At 40.4% G+C, this 18,816-nt stretch overlaps 1 protein-coding gene across 1 annotated transcript; it reads right to left on the bottom strand.

Moving 5' to 3' along the window:
• Positions 1-1,074: 1,074 nt before the first annotated feature.
• baiap2l2a (BAR/IMD domain containing adaptor protein 2 like 2a) lies at positions 1,075-16,749 on the bottom strand. The gene is made up of 14 exons (XM_072369585.1): positions 16,566-16,749; positions 16,104-16,179; positions 14,118-14,204; positions 11,864-11,925; positions 11,677-11,748; positions 11,304-11,384; positions 11,040-11,171; positions 8,840-8,938; positions 7,049-7,118; positions 6,124-6,331; positions 5,412-5,483; positions 4,436-4,637; positions 1,598-1,782; positions 1,075-1,175 (listed from the first exon to the last, which is right to left on the bottom strand). The coding sequence occupies exons 1-14, from the start codon at positions 16,617-16,619 to the stop codon at positions 1,097-1,099; spliced, it is 1,479 nt and encodes a 492-aa protein (XP_072225686.1). The 5' UTR covers positions 16,620-16,749; the 3' UTR covers positions 1,075-1,096.
• Between the last annotated feature and the right edge of the window lie 2,067 nt (positions 16,750-18,816).

Below are 18,816 nucleotides of genomic sequence, written 5' to 3'. Positions count from 1 at the left end.
GAAAAGAAGTTGACTGAGAGCAAACTCTTTGACTTACAGAGTACAGAGGAACCTCTCACAGCTCAAATGTGCATAGCAGGCATTGTGAAAAGGGGAAAAGGAAAGGAGGCCACATTATCTCAGCTGCTAAAGACTTTTTACTCAGAAGTGCCATTAGCAGAACTGGATTCAAACCAAGGTTCAATTTAGGCTAAATATGCCCATCGGAGGACCGGAGGAATCTTTATCTTTTTTTTTTAGGATATTTAACTGCCTGAGCAAATAAATACAGATCTGAGGTGTCCAGGCCATCACTTTATTTGGCATGCGGCAGAGGAACTGAGTGTTTATTCCCAAAGACAAACGATGAGCTGCAGAAGCAGTGGAATACATGTTGGACACCGTGTTTGCACTTCAGCTTCACACAGGTTACAGTATAAAGGTGGTGTGACATTATCCTCTGATACACTGCATAATTCATTCCAGTCCCACCTGCAAAACTGATATCCTAGTCTGAAAAGATATTATCTGCCTGAAGTCACATTAACATTTGAGATGCAATTGATATTTAGCAACGTTCTTAATACCACGAGCGGTGTGGGACTAAAAATGGTACAGATGGAATATAAAAACATACAAAAGATCATTTCGGCAGTCACATTGTATTGAGCACCCATCCCTGAGCGACACATGACACACACTTGCATTTTGGTGCTTATCAACTCATTCTTAGCACTGATTCTCAACAATAACTGTGTACCACATACCTAAAGCTGTTCAGAAAGCATTCCAATGCCCCCAAAAAATCAAACATCACGGGTGAGAAATGATGACTTAGAACTTAGTGTGATCAAGACTAATATCCCTTTATGTCACATAAATATATTTTTGATTGGTTCGTACTATTGTAAACATTGCTGAGCAAAGAGCTCATCACACAGCACAGTTTAAGAAGCCGTTAATTGGTTTAGCAGGATTACAAAAAGTTTTACTTTTTTTTTTTCCCTGCACTACAGCAAAAAGATCCACAACAACCTCAGTTTAAGATGAACCTACTCAAAGTCAAGAACTGCCAGGCTAAATCAGAACAATCATTTGTTTCAGCTTCAACATGTCATCACCGGTGTAGACGCGGGGCCGATCTGTCATTGGTGGACGTGGGCTTCAGCTTAACTGTAGCAAATGGATTGGTGCCCCTACGAAAGAAATAAAAGAAATAAGGAAGGAGGGAGAGAAGGGACAGCATAATACATGTGAGGAAAAAGTATCAGAAAGAATACCAGATAATGCCCTGAGCATTTTTGAGGCTAGCAGTAGAGGGTTATGGCTGAAGACACGGGGACTGCATTTCAAACTGTACTAACATCAACTGTCCACCTGAAGTGAGGGGGATAGTCACGCTTTGCAAAGGCCCATCACTGAAATGGTTCAGGATGCACTTCAAACTCTAATGGAAGTGAAGCGCTTTGGTTCCATTTTGATCACCGCCCTTCAGATTTAATAGGCTCATGATATACTGAAAGAGATCTCATTAGCTCCTCTGGAGGAGAGCCTCGGTGTCCTCCTTTTTAACAGCTTTTGTCTAGTCAGGGCAAAGATGCAGCTCTGTTACTCTTACCTTGGGAAGAGATCTGGTACTGCTCCATGTGCTTGTGAATTCTGGAAAAAGAAGATGAGGAGAGAAGATGAGTACTTTGAGTTAGCGATGGCCAGTATGAAAGACAAAATGTAGACACATGCACTAATGGAGGCTTGGCAGGCCTCAACCTCCTCGCCCCCTCCTGCTGTTCGCCCAGTCCTCCCCTCACACACACACACACACACATTACTCTGTGTCCCGTTGACACAAATCACGTTTGCAGTAGAGATGGAAACGGTAGAAAGAACATCTGAGACCATGCAGAGACATCTCAGAAAGTCTCAGAAAGAAGTTCAAATGAACATTTGTCAAAAGATTGAGACCATTCTTTTTTTTATAAAGAAATTTAAGACCTTGTTGCTCAAACTCATTTACTCCAAAGTAGATAATTTTATGATACAATGTACTGCGCAAATATCTTGATCTGCCCCTCATTTCAACAAATTCTGCTTCCAAGGAGCCAGACTTCCTCCTAATCTTTTAATGGACTCTAATGGACTTTCTGAAGGTCTTTCATAGTTTTACATTATCTGCTTTTTCAGTCGGTTTCAGTCCAGTCCTTGTAACTGACCATTTTGAGACGAATATGTTAAGCCACTTAACACTGACCTTTGAATAATTCAATTCATGTAATTCAACTCAATGGATAAACCAGTGCTGTCTCCACACATAACAGAGAACATAGTTAAATGCTATCTATAGACGCTGTGTTCCCATTTCTTTAGTTGCATCAACAAAAAAATGTCAAAGATAACAGTTTGACAGACATAAGATTATATTTTTCCACCAGCGAGGTGATTCCCAAAGAGCTATAGACTGAGAACTTGGCATAGCTCAGAAGAAGAGCTTTGGGATGTCCTTCAAGAAGCCTGGAGAACTATTCCTGAAGACGACTTAAAGAAAGGACGGGAAAGCTTGTCTGAGAGGGTTGGAGAATAAAGGAGCTCAGACCACACTTTAAAGCTCTTTACAATGATAAAAGTCATCATAATTTTCACGTTTTCCCCGCCATATATAAAGAAATGAGGGGTTGATGGTGACTTTTGCACAGTACAGTATATTTCAAAGTCCAGGATGGTCACAGCCATAATGACTCTGCATGTTCCTGACGGAGGAAAGAACGCTGCTCAAACCGCTTCTTGATGTGAGTAAACAGCAACACTACAACAAAAAAGGACTAGAGCTACAAAAAACACAAAAATGAATTTATTCACACACACACACGCACGCGTGCACACTCCTCACTGACGTCAGCAGCTGGAGCTCCCCCCCTGCATCCACCAGAAAGAGGGGTGCGGTGTCGTTGAGAACAGCACCTTACCGCAGTGCCCCTGCTGGACAGATGTGAAAACATCTGGAATGTATCTATTATGTAACTATTTCACATCCTTCTCCATTTCCATTGTCTCTAATATTACCAGCATTGCTTCTGATCTTCTAGCCAATTGCATACTGAAAAGCTGTCTTAAACATCTAATAAAGAGCTGAACATATCTTCAGACTGGTTAATAAAAAAAAAATTCATCTAATTAATCATATCCACAGGAAACATGAGAGGCATTTCTATTGTTGTGCAGATGAAACTCAGCCCTATTCGTCTATGAAACATCAGCGAACGAATGAGCACACAAGCTTTTGGAGCTTTGCTAAACAGGAATTGCCTTCATTGGTTCCATCACTGGATAGTGACTGAGAGAACGAGATGGTGGATACAGGCAGCTGAAATGGGTTTCCTTCAGAGGGTGGCTGGGCTCAGCCTTAGAGATCGGGTGAGGAGCTCGGCTGGGAGTGGAGCCCCTGCTGAGGTGGTTCAGACATCTGGTTAAGATGCCTCCTGGTCGCCTCCCTTTGGAGGTTTTCTGGGCACGTCCTACTGGGAAGAGGCCCCTTGGGCAGACCCAGGACACATTGGAGGGATTATATATCCCTTCTGACCTGGGAACACCTCAGGATCTCCCAGGAGGACCTGGAGAGTGTCGCTGGGGAGAGCGATGTCTGGGTTTTTGGATGGACGGATGGATTAATTCCATATTTATTAACAGAGTTAATAAATAGGGTTAATAAATATGGTTGTACAAAACCTTTGATAGCCAAGCTTAGTCTTATGTTATCAACCCAACGACTCATTTCTCCCATGGCACAGTATTTCCAGGACCAGCATGAGATGCAGAGCTTTTAGCTTTCAGGCTTATCTTCTCTGGAGCCAGCTGCAGGTTTAAAGACGTCAGGGGAACATGTAGAAATAGCAACCAAATAAGCCGAAAATGAACCAAAACCACTTTTGAAGAGTAGATAATTATCCATGGATTTATTCATGGGTAATATATTCAGTGGGGCTCTGTAGATAAGTCACAATTTAACATTGACAACACTTCTGGGCTGCAAATTTTCAAAACTTTTCAGTTTCGACCAATTCAACGTGTTTGATGAAAAGGGCTGCAGGCGGTTGTGACACAATTTAATTTCATGCAGATTAACAGGATAATTACACTATGCGAATTACATAAACATACATAATTGGATTATTCAGCTAAAATACAGTATAGAATTAAGCATTTTTTTTGTTTAGTGAATCTTATAGAACCAAGACGGAGCTGGCAGCAGATGGGGAATAAGAGAAAAAGGCCACTGTTTGCTTACATCTGTTTGCTTCCACAGAGGGAGCCTGCCTGACCACAGACATTTTCAGTTTTATCCTATAAAAAAAATATGAATAGCTTGGTTTGGTTGCTGATATTTCAGAGTCGTGCTGAGGAAGCAAAGTTTAGGCAAACGCGTAGGACCAAAGAGCTTTAAGTGAGTCACCGACTGCCATACCTTGCTCTCTGAAAAAGACTTCGGCCTGTTGTCAGCAGGCTGTGCTGCTGGCCGTTTCTCCGTCTGTTTAGTGGAAGATGAGGACTGTAGAGGCGGAGGTGGCGGTGGAGCGGGTGGATCTTTGCTGTAGCTGCTGAGTCTCGGCTGGTCCAGCAGGCTGTTCGTGCTGCTGCTGCTGCTGCTGCCTCGGACAGTGGAGCTACTGAAAATTGCACAAGAAAATCCAGTCCATTTGTTTTACTTGTTAAAGTAAAATCCTTCCCCTGTTTCGCTTACTGGCCCTTTATGCTTAAAGGATACCGAATTTTGTGTCTTTTAATCACAAAAATGAAACATACTGCAATTAAAATTCAGCAAGTTTGACTTTTGAACCATTTATATTTCATATAAAGTTCACATGGGTGACAAATTAAGCTCTCTGGAAGTCTGTTGGAGAGATGGAATGTAATTCTTTCCAAAGATGCTCCCTAATTTGGCATCTCCTTTAAGGGAAAACATTAACTCCAGTCATGCCAGCGAAATGCCTCAGACAGCGTAACAGAGCCACTGTGGGGCTCTGGTCTGCTCTTTAATGTGTCACCAGTCTGTCCATGACATCAATGCACCTGATTACATTCTATTGTAGACATTTTGCAGTGCTCATGTCCACAGTGAGAAAGTTTTAGTCTAACAGACCCTTCGTGGTTTTCCCTCAGAGCTATGGGTCACCCAAATACCTTAAGTAGCTCATCTTATCATTCCCGGTCGGAGTTTCATGCTGACCCTCTTTTAAAACTATTAGCCCCGAAAACAATAGGGACATCCTTTGGGAGACTGCACAACATATTCTGTACCATTTATAACAAAAATGAGGCAGTAAGTCTAGCCTTTGATTTCTCTCTTCATCTACACAAGTATGGCATTTCTAAGGTTTTTTACTCCAGATGTGGAGGACCTGTCAGCCATTCTGAGATAATCCATTTGATTGGATGATTACCGGGAGCTGGCTGAGGTCGGAGGGTCATCTATCGGTTCCACAAAGGCAGCTGGAAACCATCCCTTACTGAAAACAGCGGAGACAAAAAGGTATGGATGAGAGCAGCGGGTTCATGTTAACGTCACAAAAGACACGTTCAGGACGAGTTCTCACACCTGGTCGGGAAAAAGGTTAATGAAATGTGTCATTTCACGGAGCTTGTTGTTCTACAAATCCATCGGACAAGCCAAAAGATGATTTTCATCAAATCAGAACAACCCAGAGACCCATTTAAACAAATCTACTGTGTGCTGACCTCAGACTAAGACCATAACATAAACATCAGTATCATTTCTAAACAGTGTGAATGATAAAAGTTTAATCTGTCAGACAAAAATAATAAAATCACGTTTAAACTTTCAACTGCTACTGGTGGGTCTAGAAGCTGTTGTGTGCTTAGTTTTTCACACTGCCTCAGAGTTTGGGTTCTTTTTTTTAAAATAAATAATGACACTGAGGTTTTACTAACCTAATTTGAATATAGTCAGGACCAGGGGATTTTTTCGTTACTTCCTCATACATAAATGTTGGAATTGAAGGAGGGTGTACTTTTTTCATGAGACAAACATATGTAAAGCTCACATTACATTGCATCCGTAATGTGAGCAATCCACAGAAAGACGGATGCTCTCTAATCCAGACACACACATAGTGACAGCTGAGCTTTTCTAACCGTGAACCGTTGTCTGTTAGTCCGTACAGCCAGCCCTTCTTGGGCTGTTGGACCACCACAGTGATTATCTGTCCCTTGGTGAAGGGCAGTAAGGTGGGGTTGGAGCCAGCAGGCTGGTGCGCCAACCTGGCCCTCATGGCTCTTCTTCCACCTCCGCCTCCCCCCGAGTCGGCTGAGTGGCGGTAAACGCTGCCCTGCGGAGACGGGGCTGGAAGCACAACGAACAACGAGAACAGTTTGTTCCAGCACAAGTTTGCTGATAGATTATTAATTCAATAGCTGGAAATTTTTTTCTATTTATTTTGTAATCAGCCTGATTAAATTATAATTCATTATTATTCATCATAATCCTGGCATGCACAAGTCAGAGCAGGCTGCTAAAAATTAGACTTAATTTTTCTATTACAGCAGCAGGGGACGCGGCTCTTTTGATTATACACAACAAGGTGCTGCTGTTTTCTCTCCAGTGAACCCCAGTTAGGCCTCTGCAGTAAACAAATCAGCCGTCTTTCAGACTTTTTCACGTTGTGGTGAATGCTTATAGTCTGTTGTCGATACGCCATTACTGGGTCTACTTTTTACTCGAGATAAGCTAGCCAAATGATTAGAAGAAGCACGAAAGAGGACGTGACAAAGCACATGATTTGCAAAATGATCAAGATGGAGGGAATCAGAAATAAAAGGCTGAAAGAATTAGCAAAACCCTCTGATATAGTGCTGGCAAAATGAACTCTGATAGAGCCGTAATGGACTGCAAATAACTCACAGGCAGAAATGAATGTGACTGGAACATATTGATTTTGAAATAGAACTACACTAATAAAAATAATTAAAATGCAGTTGGAGAGCTTAAACACCTTTTAAAAGTTTTTCTGCTGCTCGGGCAAACTGTCAGTGAAGCGATCGGTTTGCATGAACCACTCACCCCTCGATGGTGCGTTGCCAAGAGACTGCTCCTCAAGGCTCCTTCTGAGTTCCTCCTCCCGCATTCTCATCTACAGATGCACAGGTCCGGACAGTTATCAAGGAAATGTTCACATGAACCACAGCAAGCACGACTGTCATTGTTGAGCTTAACTAACAGAAAAGTGAAGTCTTTTAAAACGAGGCAAACAGCAGCCAGGTGCTCCTTATCAAATGCACTTGATCATCAGCAGGTGTGAGCACTAAAAAGAACTCATTTGAAGTCACATTTGAAGAAACAACAAGACTTCTGAGACAATGTCCTTTGGACAGATGACACCAAAGTGCAGATGTTTGGTCATAATGCACAGCTCCATGTTTGAACCAAACACAGCACATCAGCACAAACGCCTCATACCAGCTGTCAAGCACGGTGGTGGAGGGCTGATGATCTGGGCTTGTTCTGCAGCCACAGGACCTGGACACACTGCAGTCATTGAGTCCACCATGAACTCCTCTGGATATCACAGTATTCCAGAGTCAAACGTGAGGCCATCTGTCTGACAGCTAAAGCTTGGCTGAAAGTGGGTCATCAACAGCACGATGATCCCAAACACGGCAGCAAAACTACAACAGGGTGTCTGAAAACGATAAGAATGCAAGGTGTTGCTGTGGTCCAGTCAAAGTTCAGACCTCAACCTGACTGAAATACTGTGGTGGGGCCTTAAGAGAGCTGTGCATGAATGAACACCTGCAGACCTCAGACAACTGAAGCAACACTGTGAAGAAGAGAGGGCCAAAGTTCCCCCACAACCACGTGAGAGACTAATAGCATCTAGAAAATCATTACTTCCTGTGATTGCTGCTGATGTTGCTTCTACAAGCCACTGAATCATCTCTACTCACTTTTTCACACACTACTTGTCCATTGTGGCTTCGTTTGATGTTAAATGAATAATAATAGGGTCTTGTTCATCTGAGGTTGTATTTACCTCAATTTCAGATGATTTTTTCTTTATTTTTTATTATATCCTGACATGTAAAACCTTGAAATTGAATGACGATGGCCTATATAACTGTAGGTATATCACGGGTGACTGTGCCTCATTTATCTCCATACAGTGGCTCGTTGCTTCTGCTCTGTTATATGCAAGGATAAATCCCACGTCAGAGCAAAGCAAACACTGAATCCATGTTAATCCTCTGATTGTTATTACGAAGGGATGTGGGATCTGTGGAGTTCATTGGCGTGTCACCTCTCACATGGAGAACACGCGGTGGGATATATCTCAGGGTGCCTTTGTTGTTTATGTAAACAGCAATTTCAACTGTCATGTTCAGTATGATATGGTTTTAGATGTAGAATAATCCTCTCAAAAGACAGTACTGTTAGCGTATAGGCGACACAACCGGTAGAAGGTTCAGATACAGAGAGCTTATCACAGTTTCAGTCACTAAATCCTCCTTTAAAGCTCTCTAACCATGAGGTGCAAATTAAATCAGAGTCCAGCCACTAGAGGGCACTCTTGTAACTAAATTATCATTCAAGTAATTTACTGGTTTCCTTATCTCAGTTCAGATTACACCCAGTTACAGCACCGTGGGTTTTCCTATCGAGTGCTCAGTTCATACATTAAGCTGTACTCAGAAGTTTTAAAAAAAAAAAAAAGATTCAATCTGTTCGCTCCCCAAAGACAGGATTTTGCTGCATACCAAAGGCATATTTATGATGTTTTGGAAGATTTCTATGCAAGTCGGCTCCTGCCCTGCATAGAAAATGAATATTTTAAACTTGACTCACGTTTGAACCCACAGTGTTACCCAGAGAAGCTGGCTGTCTGATCTCAGGTTGTCGGGTGGCATTGATCTCTTTAGTCCAGGCATTAACTCTCTGCTGGAGACTTCCTCCTGTCTGCAACACACAACACAACACTACATGAAAACTACATGAATGCACAACATGTACTTTTGCCCTCTGTAAGACTAAACAGGGGGCTCTTTATAGATTAAACGGAAGTCACTTACTTTAGGCTTTCTTACAAATTTGTTGTCAGAAACACTGATGAAGCCACTTTTAAGCGTCATTTGTTCACTTTTGATATCACTTAGACTCCTGTTAAACTGGCTTTGATTTTGAGCATTTATACATGGATTATTTAGATTTTTCCACTGAGCAAATTCTAGCCTACATTCCAGAGGGACAATTCAGGAGGAACAGCAGCTGTACTGTGTACTGTGGCCCTGTCGTCACACGAGGGCAGCATTAGACGAGAGGAGGTGTAATTCACTGGAATGAGCCTTTTCATAAAGCTCAGGCTTATCAAGGATCAAAGGCCACCTCGAGCCTTCTGTCTTTCTACAGCCTAAACTATGTGTGCAGGAGGTTAAACAAACAAAACTCATTACAGTCACTATAGAGCTAAACCACGGATTCAGTTTCAAAGGGCTTATTATCTGACATTTGTCAGAGTGACTTTTAGTTTGAGTGTAAGGGCTTAGTTGGATTTATCACCTCAATTCCCAAAAGGTTTTGACACTGTGAAAGGTGTAAATAACAACAAATGTTAAAAAGACAGACGTTTGAAGTTAATGACACCAATAAAAGACTGGGAAATGAATGGTACTAAAAAAGATACAGCTGGAGGAGCATGTTTTAACTCATTCTGTTATTTGGCAACAGGTCAGTAACATGTTACTAACATGATGTTAGGGTTTAAAAAGAGCACCTTAGGGAGGTGGAGTCTCTTTGAAGTCAAACTGGGCGGGGGTTCAGCAATCATCGTAACAAAAAAAATAAAATAAATAAATCATGGAGTAACATCGAAGTTTTATTTCTCTATGTAATATTGCGAAGACTTTGAATATTCCATCATCTATAGAATATTATATTGCAAAAGTCAGAGAATCTTGAGGCATGAAAATCAATCCTGGATGCCCGTGGCCTGTCATGGAAATCAATGTATAGGCCCAGGAACAGTTCCAGAAATCACTGTCAGTGAACAAAGCTCACGGAGCCATCCAAAAACGCAGGTTAAAAATCTATCATGCTGAGAATAAGCCATATATTTGAACAGGATCCAGAAACACCACCATCTTCTCTGGGCCAAAGCTTCCCTAAAATGGACTATGGCTAAATAGAAAACTGGTTTGGGGTCTGACGAGTTGATATCTGAGACACTGTGGCCCTTTGGACTAAAGAAGAGACGGGCCATCTGGCTTCTTATCAGCACTCTAAAAGCCTGCATTTCTGATGGTTTGGGGGTATATTAGCATCTATGGAACTGGAAACTTGCACATCTGGAAGGGCACCATCGGTGCTGAAAGGTATATACAGGTTTTAGAGAAGCATATGCTTCCATGTTGACAATGTCTTTTACAGGACAGTGCTACACCGCATACTGCATCTAATAAAACAGCAAGGATCAGTTGCAGAAGAGTCCAGACCTCTCTCAGCAAGTGAAAACATTTGGCACGTCATGAAACAGAAAACAAGACAAAGATCAAGGACTGTTGCACAGCTAGAATCCTATAGCAGAAAAGAATAGAACAACATTCGGTTGTAGCTTGTATTTTTCATGAAATAACAAATGTCTCACTTTTGGTATGTTTTATATGTTCTATTGTGAATAAAGATTTTAGTTCATGAGATCAGCAAATGATTGAATTTTGTTTTTAGTTCCATTTTACATTGCATCCCTCTTCTTTGGAATTGAGGTTGTAATTACAAAAGTGCAGCAGTGTCATAAGTCCAGAGTCCAAACAGGCAACCTGTTAATGGTGAAACAGTCCTGTTACTGAAACGTACAAACTGCCGCGCCTGGATTGACCCTTGGTTGTAAAAAAAGGGGAATACACCCACAGGGAGTAATAAAATGTGCTCATTGTCTGTCTGACATCCATTTGCTGTAACAGCTTGTTCGACAATCCTCATCCATGTGGCACTTGGAGTCAATAAACCAAAGTAAGCGATGGGATATCGAATTTTCAAATGTTATTTGAAGTGAGATGCAAACCTTATTCATGAGCTGGGCGATGGACTCTATCAGACCACAGTGTTTCTCAGCCAGGAAACGGTATCGTCTCTCTTCCTCCTTCAAAGCTTCACCATGGCTTTCCCTCAGGAATTCCATATATTCGCTATAATCCTGAGGATACACATAATTTACAGAACATATGTAAAGCTTGGTCTATAAGGACATACAGTAAATATTCAAATATGCTGGTGAATTTAACCTCCAGGGTGCAGAATGAGTTGAGGACAAAAATGAAATACCAACCTGGCTGTTTCCTCCCCTAAACTGTCTCTCCACAGATGCTGCATGGTTATGGATCTCCCTCTCGTACCGTACCCTACTGCCCTGCAGGAGAATTGATATTAGATCTGGTAAAGCCATCACCATCCAGGCAATACTTTGGATGAAAACAAGCAAACCAGTAGACTGGATTAATCAGCTCAAGTGACTCTTGTCAAATATGTAAGTAAGCTATATTGCAACAATGCTAAACTTGGTCACGAAATCCAGTGTTTGTAGATTCTTAACGAATTATGTAGTTCTCTGTAGTTGTTAACCTTATCATTCAACCACAAAACAGCTTGCCATTTTGTGCGTCATTTGTGATCTTGTTGTGCCCCACTTGACTCTCACTCACTGATATGTAATCTCTGTCCAACCGAATGTTGTTTTCCATCTGCTGTAGAACCTCCAGACTGAACTGGCGAAACTTAAACAAAACACACAAAGTCATGTTGCTGTAAACAGACAAGAAAACTCAGTACATGTGGGTTTTATTCTTGTCAAAAGCTGTGGATAGCTGGACCCATGTTGATGTAACTAACCACTTCCTCCATCTCCAAGGTGAGTCTTTGTTGGCTCTCTGAAAGCTGAATCAGGACATCACCTTGAGGACAAATGCACAATTTGATATGATCAGACTCCTGTTTTCATTATTCCATGTTGTCAAGATTAACGCACAATCTAACCTCGACACACCCACACAGTAAAATTCAACGCAATGTAATAATCTGCCAAGCACACGTAGGACTAATATGATTGTAAAGTAGATTTTTGTGTTGCTAGCTTTTGTGCACACAGATATGGAGGCAGGACTCTTCCATTAATAACAGCTGATTATTGTGGACTCTTGTATATTGCTTTAATACACTTAGCTTTATATCTCTTGTATTTCCTGCTCAAAGGCCCTTGTTGGAGAATGATCTGAAGTCACACCAGTTTAGGCTTTTATTAGCATTACATTTGAATCAATAAACTGTTTGAACTGCTTGTTGACAACTTTATAAAGATGTGTCAAGACTAATGGTATATAATGGTATAATTTCTGTGATGTGTTTAGTTGCCACAAGCTCTGCAACTCTTTTGTCCTTATTAATCAACATACCAGTATCTAGCTAGCAACAAGCTAGCTATTCATAACTTAATTTGTAGTTATTACTTCTTCAAAATGTTCCTTCTATCTAAAAGGTTTTTGCTGCAGAAATGATAACTGATTACCCTAATACTGCAGATGTGAAAAGACCATGTGACTGTACCAGAACTTTTCAGGGTATGTTTTAAGTTAATCAAGCTATGGCTAGCTTTAAGCAATTAAGCTAATGTTGTGGTGTTAAAATTATTCAGTGGCTTTACAGCATGAATGAAACATTTTACAATCTCTTCATACATGTTCATTTTCATACATAATTTAAAAAAAAATGTTTGTTAACTACTCAGTTTACAGTAAATTCAACTGCCACAATTTTGTATTAAATAATTTGCTGTTTACAGTTGTACCTTAATTAATTTCACCCTCTGTGTGTTTGCTAAATTAGATATTTTATTACATTGATCCTTCTCTCCGGGTTCTCTGGCTTCCTCCCTCTGTCCAAAAACATGCATGTTAGGTTAATTGGTGTCTCTAACATTGTCCTTAGGAGTTAGTGTGAGCGGGTATGTGGTTGTTTGTCTCGTTTGTGTGGCCCTGTGATGGAGTGGCGACCTGTCCAGGGTGTACCCTGCCTCTCGTCCGATGACCGCTGGGATAGGCTGCAGCCCCCCCACCCGACCGATGGATTAAGCGGGTATAGAAAATGGATGGATGGATTCCATTGATCAATGTGACTCACTGTTGATCGTTAGTGATGCTACTTTCTTTCCTCCAAACAGGGAGGAATGTTTTTAACATGACAGCTAATCTACTCTTTTATGATTCGTCCTTCCTTATTACTGCATTGAAGCCTCTTTATGACACCTTTGATCCAACTCCTTGCCAATGAATATTGTTTTTCTGATCTGTGGCTGCCCTGTAGTGTTTGTTTGGATAGTGTCATAATTGCCTCTAATGAAACCATAAGAAATTCTGATGTCAGTCCTCTTTGGAAAGGTGCTTATTTAAACACAACAACAGCTATAAACGTGTCGTTTTTTTTTTCCCATACTGAATCAGTGCAGGCTGATCTGGAAATTTTAATATTGTTTAATCTTGTCCTTTAATCCTCGGTGATAACCAAATAATTGTACACTACATTTCCTTTAAGTTCAGCTGTTTAACCTGGCAAACCTCTGTCATAAGGAAGTTGGGTTAAGTGAGCAGAGGGCAGCCCAACTACCTGTTACCATCTATTATTCATGTTTACAGTTGACATCAGGCCCATCTGCCAACATCTTCACTTCAGGTAAAAGCTCACTCAAACAGCTGAGTTTGGAACCATACTGTTGTCATATGTCGGAAACAGTTTCGCCCAATCAGACTGACTTGACCTGAGCTCAATATTTATTGCATATTGTTTTTAAAGGTGCTGGCTGTTAGCTACTATTGAATATATGTCTCCAACAGCCTCACACATTGACATCAAAGAGTATGCTAATCCCAAAGACAAACACACACACACAGACACACACACCTACTACACATTCTCTGTAATTGTGAAAAGAGTAATAAAATGATGCCCAAGGGTAAAGTTTAGTGTTAATCATACGGGAGGACATGGTGTTTAATAAATTACCATAAAGACAAACTGCTCATAGAATAGGTGAGGCGCAACAATACAATATGCATTTCTATTTGATGATCACAAGCCAGCTGTGCACACATACCAAGGGACTGTGAGGACATGGTGTAGAAAGCTTTCTCTCCAATCTTTGAAAGTGCATTGAAGTAATCCCCACTCGTGACAGCAAGAGCTGAAACAGACAGACATTAATCTTCATATTCAAATTTCAATTTTTACAGACTTAGATATTTTTCTGCATTGACGTATTATTTTTAAAGAAGAAGTGTGCATGCCATATCTTTGCTTCATCTTGACTAACAATAACCATAAAGCCAGAATATGTTCTCATTTTTATCACTTGCCACTGCTTTATTTCTACATGTCAAGTCACACTTTGCTAAATGTTCTCGCAGGTACTGTCTCAGTATCCTGAGCACAGGATTTGGTCTTAAAGTAAAACTTTTTGATTTGACTGAGCTTTGTTTGAATTATGAACCTGTTCACTATGTTGTGCGCTAAAAAGGGAGTCATCCATTTTGCAGTGTTGTTTGAAATATCGCCTGATACTTTTCATTCACTAATAATAATTCACTAATAACAAACTTGCTGCGTGGTACAGCAAAAGTAATGTACAATACAATAGCCCATCATGCATTGAGGCCTGGAGCCAGGGGCTGAGGGAGTGTGCTATTGCTAGCTAGCGCTAATGTTTGCAGCTTGTTATTAAAATGGTCTTACTAGCTGAGAATACCTGCTGAGCAAATAACATGTTCTGACTTCTCAACCGTAAAGTGGCTGGTCTCCTTTTCGGTCTGAGATGCGTAACTTGAGAAATTATTAGTAATTTATGTTTCGAAACCATATTTGAAACTGAGCTTGTTCAGGTTGAACAGTAGGTAAATATGTTTGTAAAGTAGCTCACTCTTGAAATATCAGCATATGAGCTCCAACACTGTGGTCCTATAAACAGTTGTTTACCAACTGTCGTTCTGTTTTGACATATTTGATTGAATTTCAGGTAAAATGAATTAATTTGAAAAATATTAATGATAATTGGGCTATAGAGTGAATGCTGCAGTCAGGACTTGTAGCTAAGGCAAATTAAAAAAAAATGATGAGTGCATAATGATTTGTATCATATAGGTATTATTTGTATGAAGTTTCATGTTAGTGTCAGTGATGCGGAGAAATATGTTAATTACAAGCTTTTGTCAGCCAAACGCGATCACCACAGATTTGGCGTGTAGCTACCTATGCTGCTTCAGTTTGTTTATGCTACACGTAACTGCATTTCTGGTGCTTAATTGTGAACCACCGCTGTATACAAGTTGTGTCTGAAATGCATTAGCAGCTGTTTGTCTCCCACTCCCACCTGTGTATGTAACTTACTTAATCAATAAACAAGCTCCCAGTGTATCATTTCTGGGTTTTGGCATAAGCTCATCAAGACGAAGAAGGTTATGGCTCAACCCTGCACACGCATCGGTAAAATTATTGCCCCTCTACAGGTGGCAAATAAACACATCCTAATCTATATTTTTCTTCTGGGCCATTGTTGGTGCCATTTACTGATCTGTGTTCCATGTATTAAACAAAGTCTTGGTGTATGATATATTTATATTTATATATTTCTTTGCATTTTGAAGTCTGTCACATTAACACATTACAGAGGAATTGGTGGTAATTGTGAATTATTACCGTATAAAATGATTATATATTAGGAGGTTAATTCTAGCTCTGAATTTAACAAACAGATTGTGGATAAAATCTCAAAACCATGGGGCTAAAAATATACTGATGGTTTTCAATCCCTATATGAAATTCAAACATAGGATTGTTGTGGGGCCTTGTTTTTCCACTGGCAGCGTAGTCATAGCCACCTCTTGTTTACAGCCCCATAATCAAAGGTTATTATGGCACCAGGATATTCCCAAAGCATGTGAACTTTGGAGTCAGGTTTATAGAAATAGATACCTATTTGTTTGTAACTTCAAAAATAGTTAAGAGGTTGTGAGGAAATAACTTGTTGTAACTTCCCACTACTGTTAAAAATAACAGATGTTTCTTTCTTTCATACAAACACACTTACCCCTGAAAGCTTGGGCGTAGCTGTTTCCCATTAAAATCAGTTTCTGTAGACTTGGGTTGAACTCATCAGTCAAATTCTGTTTTAAAAAAAAAAGCACAAACACATTACTCAAAGATTCTGTTGAACTTTAGAAAGTAGTCAGACCCAACAAGAATCATCTTTAAACCAGTCTGTAGTGTGTAATCTACTTTCTCCACAGATCTTAGACTTAAATCTCTGCTGTTATTGAGATAAGGAAACACACCCAGAATCTCAAAATGACTTTGTGGATTCAGCTTGTGTTTGGCTTGGTAGAAGTTAAACAAGAGTTGAACTCAGCTGCCTTCTCAGTAAACACGAAACATTTTCATGTTCTACAGAAGCTGCCACCAGTTCCTCAAATTCAACTTGAAAGGAAATCAGGTTTCTTTAATTCGAATCTCTGGCTCACACGAACAGCCGCGGACTCTATTTGCGACTTACCGAGTAAATCCCCAAGGTGGAGCGGTGAAGGTGATCACTATCATTTCTCGACATGTTTACACGTAGAATACTGCAACAGTCGCCGAAACCTTGAATGTCCACAGGCCTTAAACCATCCAGCAAATGTCGTACAGCCTCTGAAAGAAATGAGCGGGAACTATAATGGACTGGATGTGGAGTTAAGGCGAGGAAGCAGCCTAGTGTGGCGGTAATCGACACCACTATTGCCTGAGAAAGACAGGAGTAAATAATTAAACGCACCTCAACCATAAAACACACTCACACATACTGTGTGTGTATATTAGTGTGTGCTTGAGAGTGTACGCCCTGCAATGTATGTTTTATTCAAGACTATAACTGAGATCTGTTGTCAGGCAGGGAAAAGAAATCAACAAACAACACACACACACACACACACACGCATATATAACCCTAACCCTCATATTAATGCTGGTAATTAAAAAAACAAAAAAAAAAACAAAGAAAAGCTCACCTCCTGGAATTAATTAAGCAAATGATTTGAGCGTTCTTCAGCTGGTCAGGTCTAATGTTAGCACTGTTATGTGCCTAAAAAAATGAGGTCAGCTGACTACCTGAATATAGTGAATGACCTGGTTTTCTGGTCGATTTTTTTCCCTGATATTCCACGACGACAGTGGGTCAGAGAGCATGCAACATCATCTTTACTCATGGATTTACCAAAACCAAAATTATCTTAAAAGTCTTAATGTTGAAAGGCAGGGAAGGTTCTGCCTCCCATTTTACTTTTAGAAACTCTGGGAACCACAAGTCAGCAAAGTACTCGTGCTTTTATAACGAGTACATAACGGCACTTGGCAATTTAAGAGCTTTATATATGAGCAGGGGTTTTAAATTCTATTCTGGATTTAACGTAGAGCCAATGAAGAAGGACGGAATTATAGTTAAATATGATCTCTCCTGCTAGTTCTCATCAGAACTATCTATATAGCATTTTGGATCAACTGGAGGCTTTTAAAATGTTTTTTTGGGACAGCTAGACAATGACAAATTGCAGTTGTCCAACAGTTGTGTTTTGTTCAGTTTGGCAAAATTCCAAAGACGATCCTAGAAACATATATATACGTTAAAGGGATTCTGGTCTAATATAACTCTGTGGCATGTTTTTAGATGTCAAAATCTACCTTGCATAAAGTCTAACAAGCAAACTGAAGGAGTGGTTTAGCCAAATACGAGTTTGAACTACAAAAAATAAGCAGGGTCGAATGCCTCTTTGTTACCATCAACAACACATGGGCCCTAAAGCACGAGAAATACAAACTAAACATGCACAGTTTCAACGAATAACCCCAAAAGGTAGGGGAAATGTTTGCATCTGTTTCACACACACAAAGGAAGAGTGTTGCTTGGCCCTTTTGAGCAAAACTTGAGAAGAGAGGCAGAGGAGATATCCAGTCCTGTCTGTCCTTCAGCCTTTATATTCCAGCATAACACCGTGTTCTCAACCCTCCTGTTGCCAGGCAGAAAAACACACTGCTGTGTGCTGCCCTGATCCTACAGCTCTGACTGATTTGTTATTGCCAGACTGTTGGCTTTTATTAACACATCAGAATAAGTGAACTCCCCATGAACTCCTTGTAGAGTATTGGTGAGAGTTGATTGTCTTCTATTTCATTTAGACAGTCTAAGGCAGGAAGTGGAAGCAGCGCACTGAGAAACCTTCGGTTCCTGGGTTAATTGTTTACAGTTTATCAGAGTGTACACCCTGCTGGTAAAAGAGAAATCTGCACATGCCGATGTCATCATAATATAATGGAAGGCATTACTGGAATAAAACAACATGAGTCACATTAGTTTTGTCTCTACTTTTGTACATTCTTCTGTCTCCTCATATCAGATATAGACTGATTATAGATGATCAGTGCTGGAAGGAATATTAGGACTATATCAGGTTGAGGTCTGGACCATTACAACACCTTGACTCTTTTCTTTTTCAGTTATTCTGCTGTAGATTTGCTGATATATTTGGGATCCTTATGACCCATAACCCTTCCCAGGCTGATGTGCAGCAACAGTTAATCGCTCTTAAATCGCTGTTGATGTCTTTCCTCCTTGACATTGTGGTAACACACACCTGAGTGCTCCGGACAAACAGCAAACTGACAAAAAATGTCTGCTTTTATAAGGTCCCTCACACACTGCTTGTTTGGCTTAGTTTTTTACTAAATGAATAATAGCACAAATTGATGTTATTCGGCAATTCTGGTCAACT

This window comes from Leuresthes tenuis, unplaced genomic scaffold (assembly GCF_036924035.1).
Source record: "Leuresthes tenuis unplaced genomic scaffold, fLeuTen1.0.hap1 SCAF_17, whole genome shotgun sequence".
Taxonomy (NCBI): Eukaryota; Metazoa; Chordata; class Actinopteri; order Atheriniformes; family Atherinopsidae; genus Leuresthes; species Leuresthes tenuis.
Note: the sequence above shows the minus strand (reverse complement) of the source record. Positions and strands in the feature narration are given on the sequence as shown.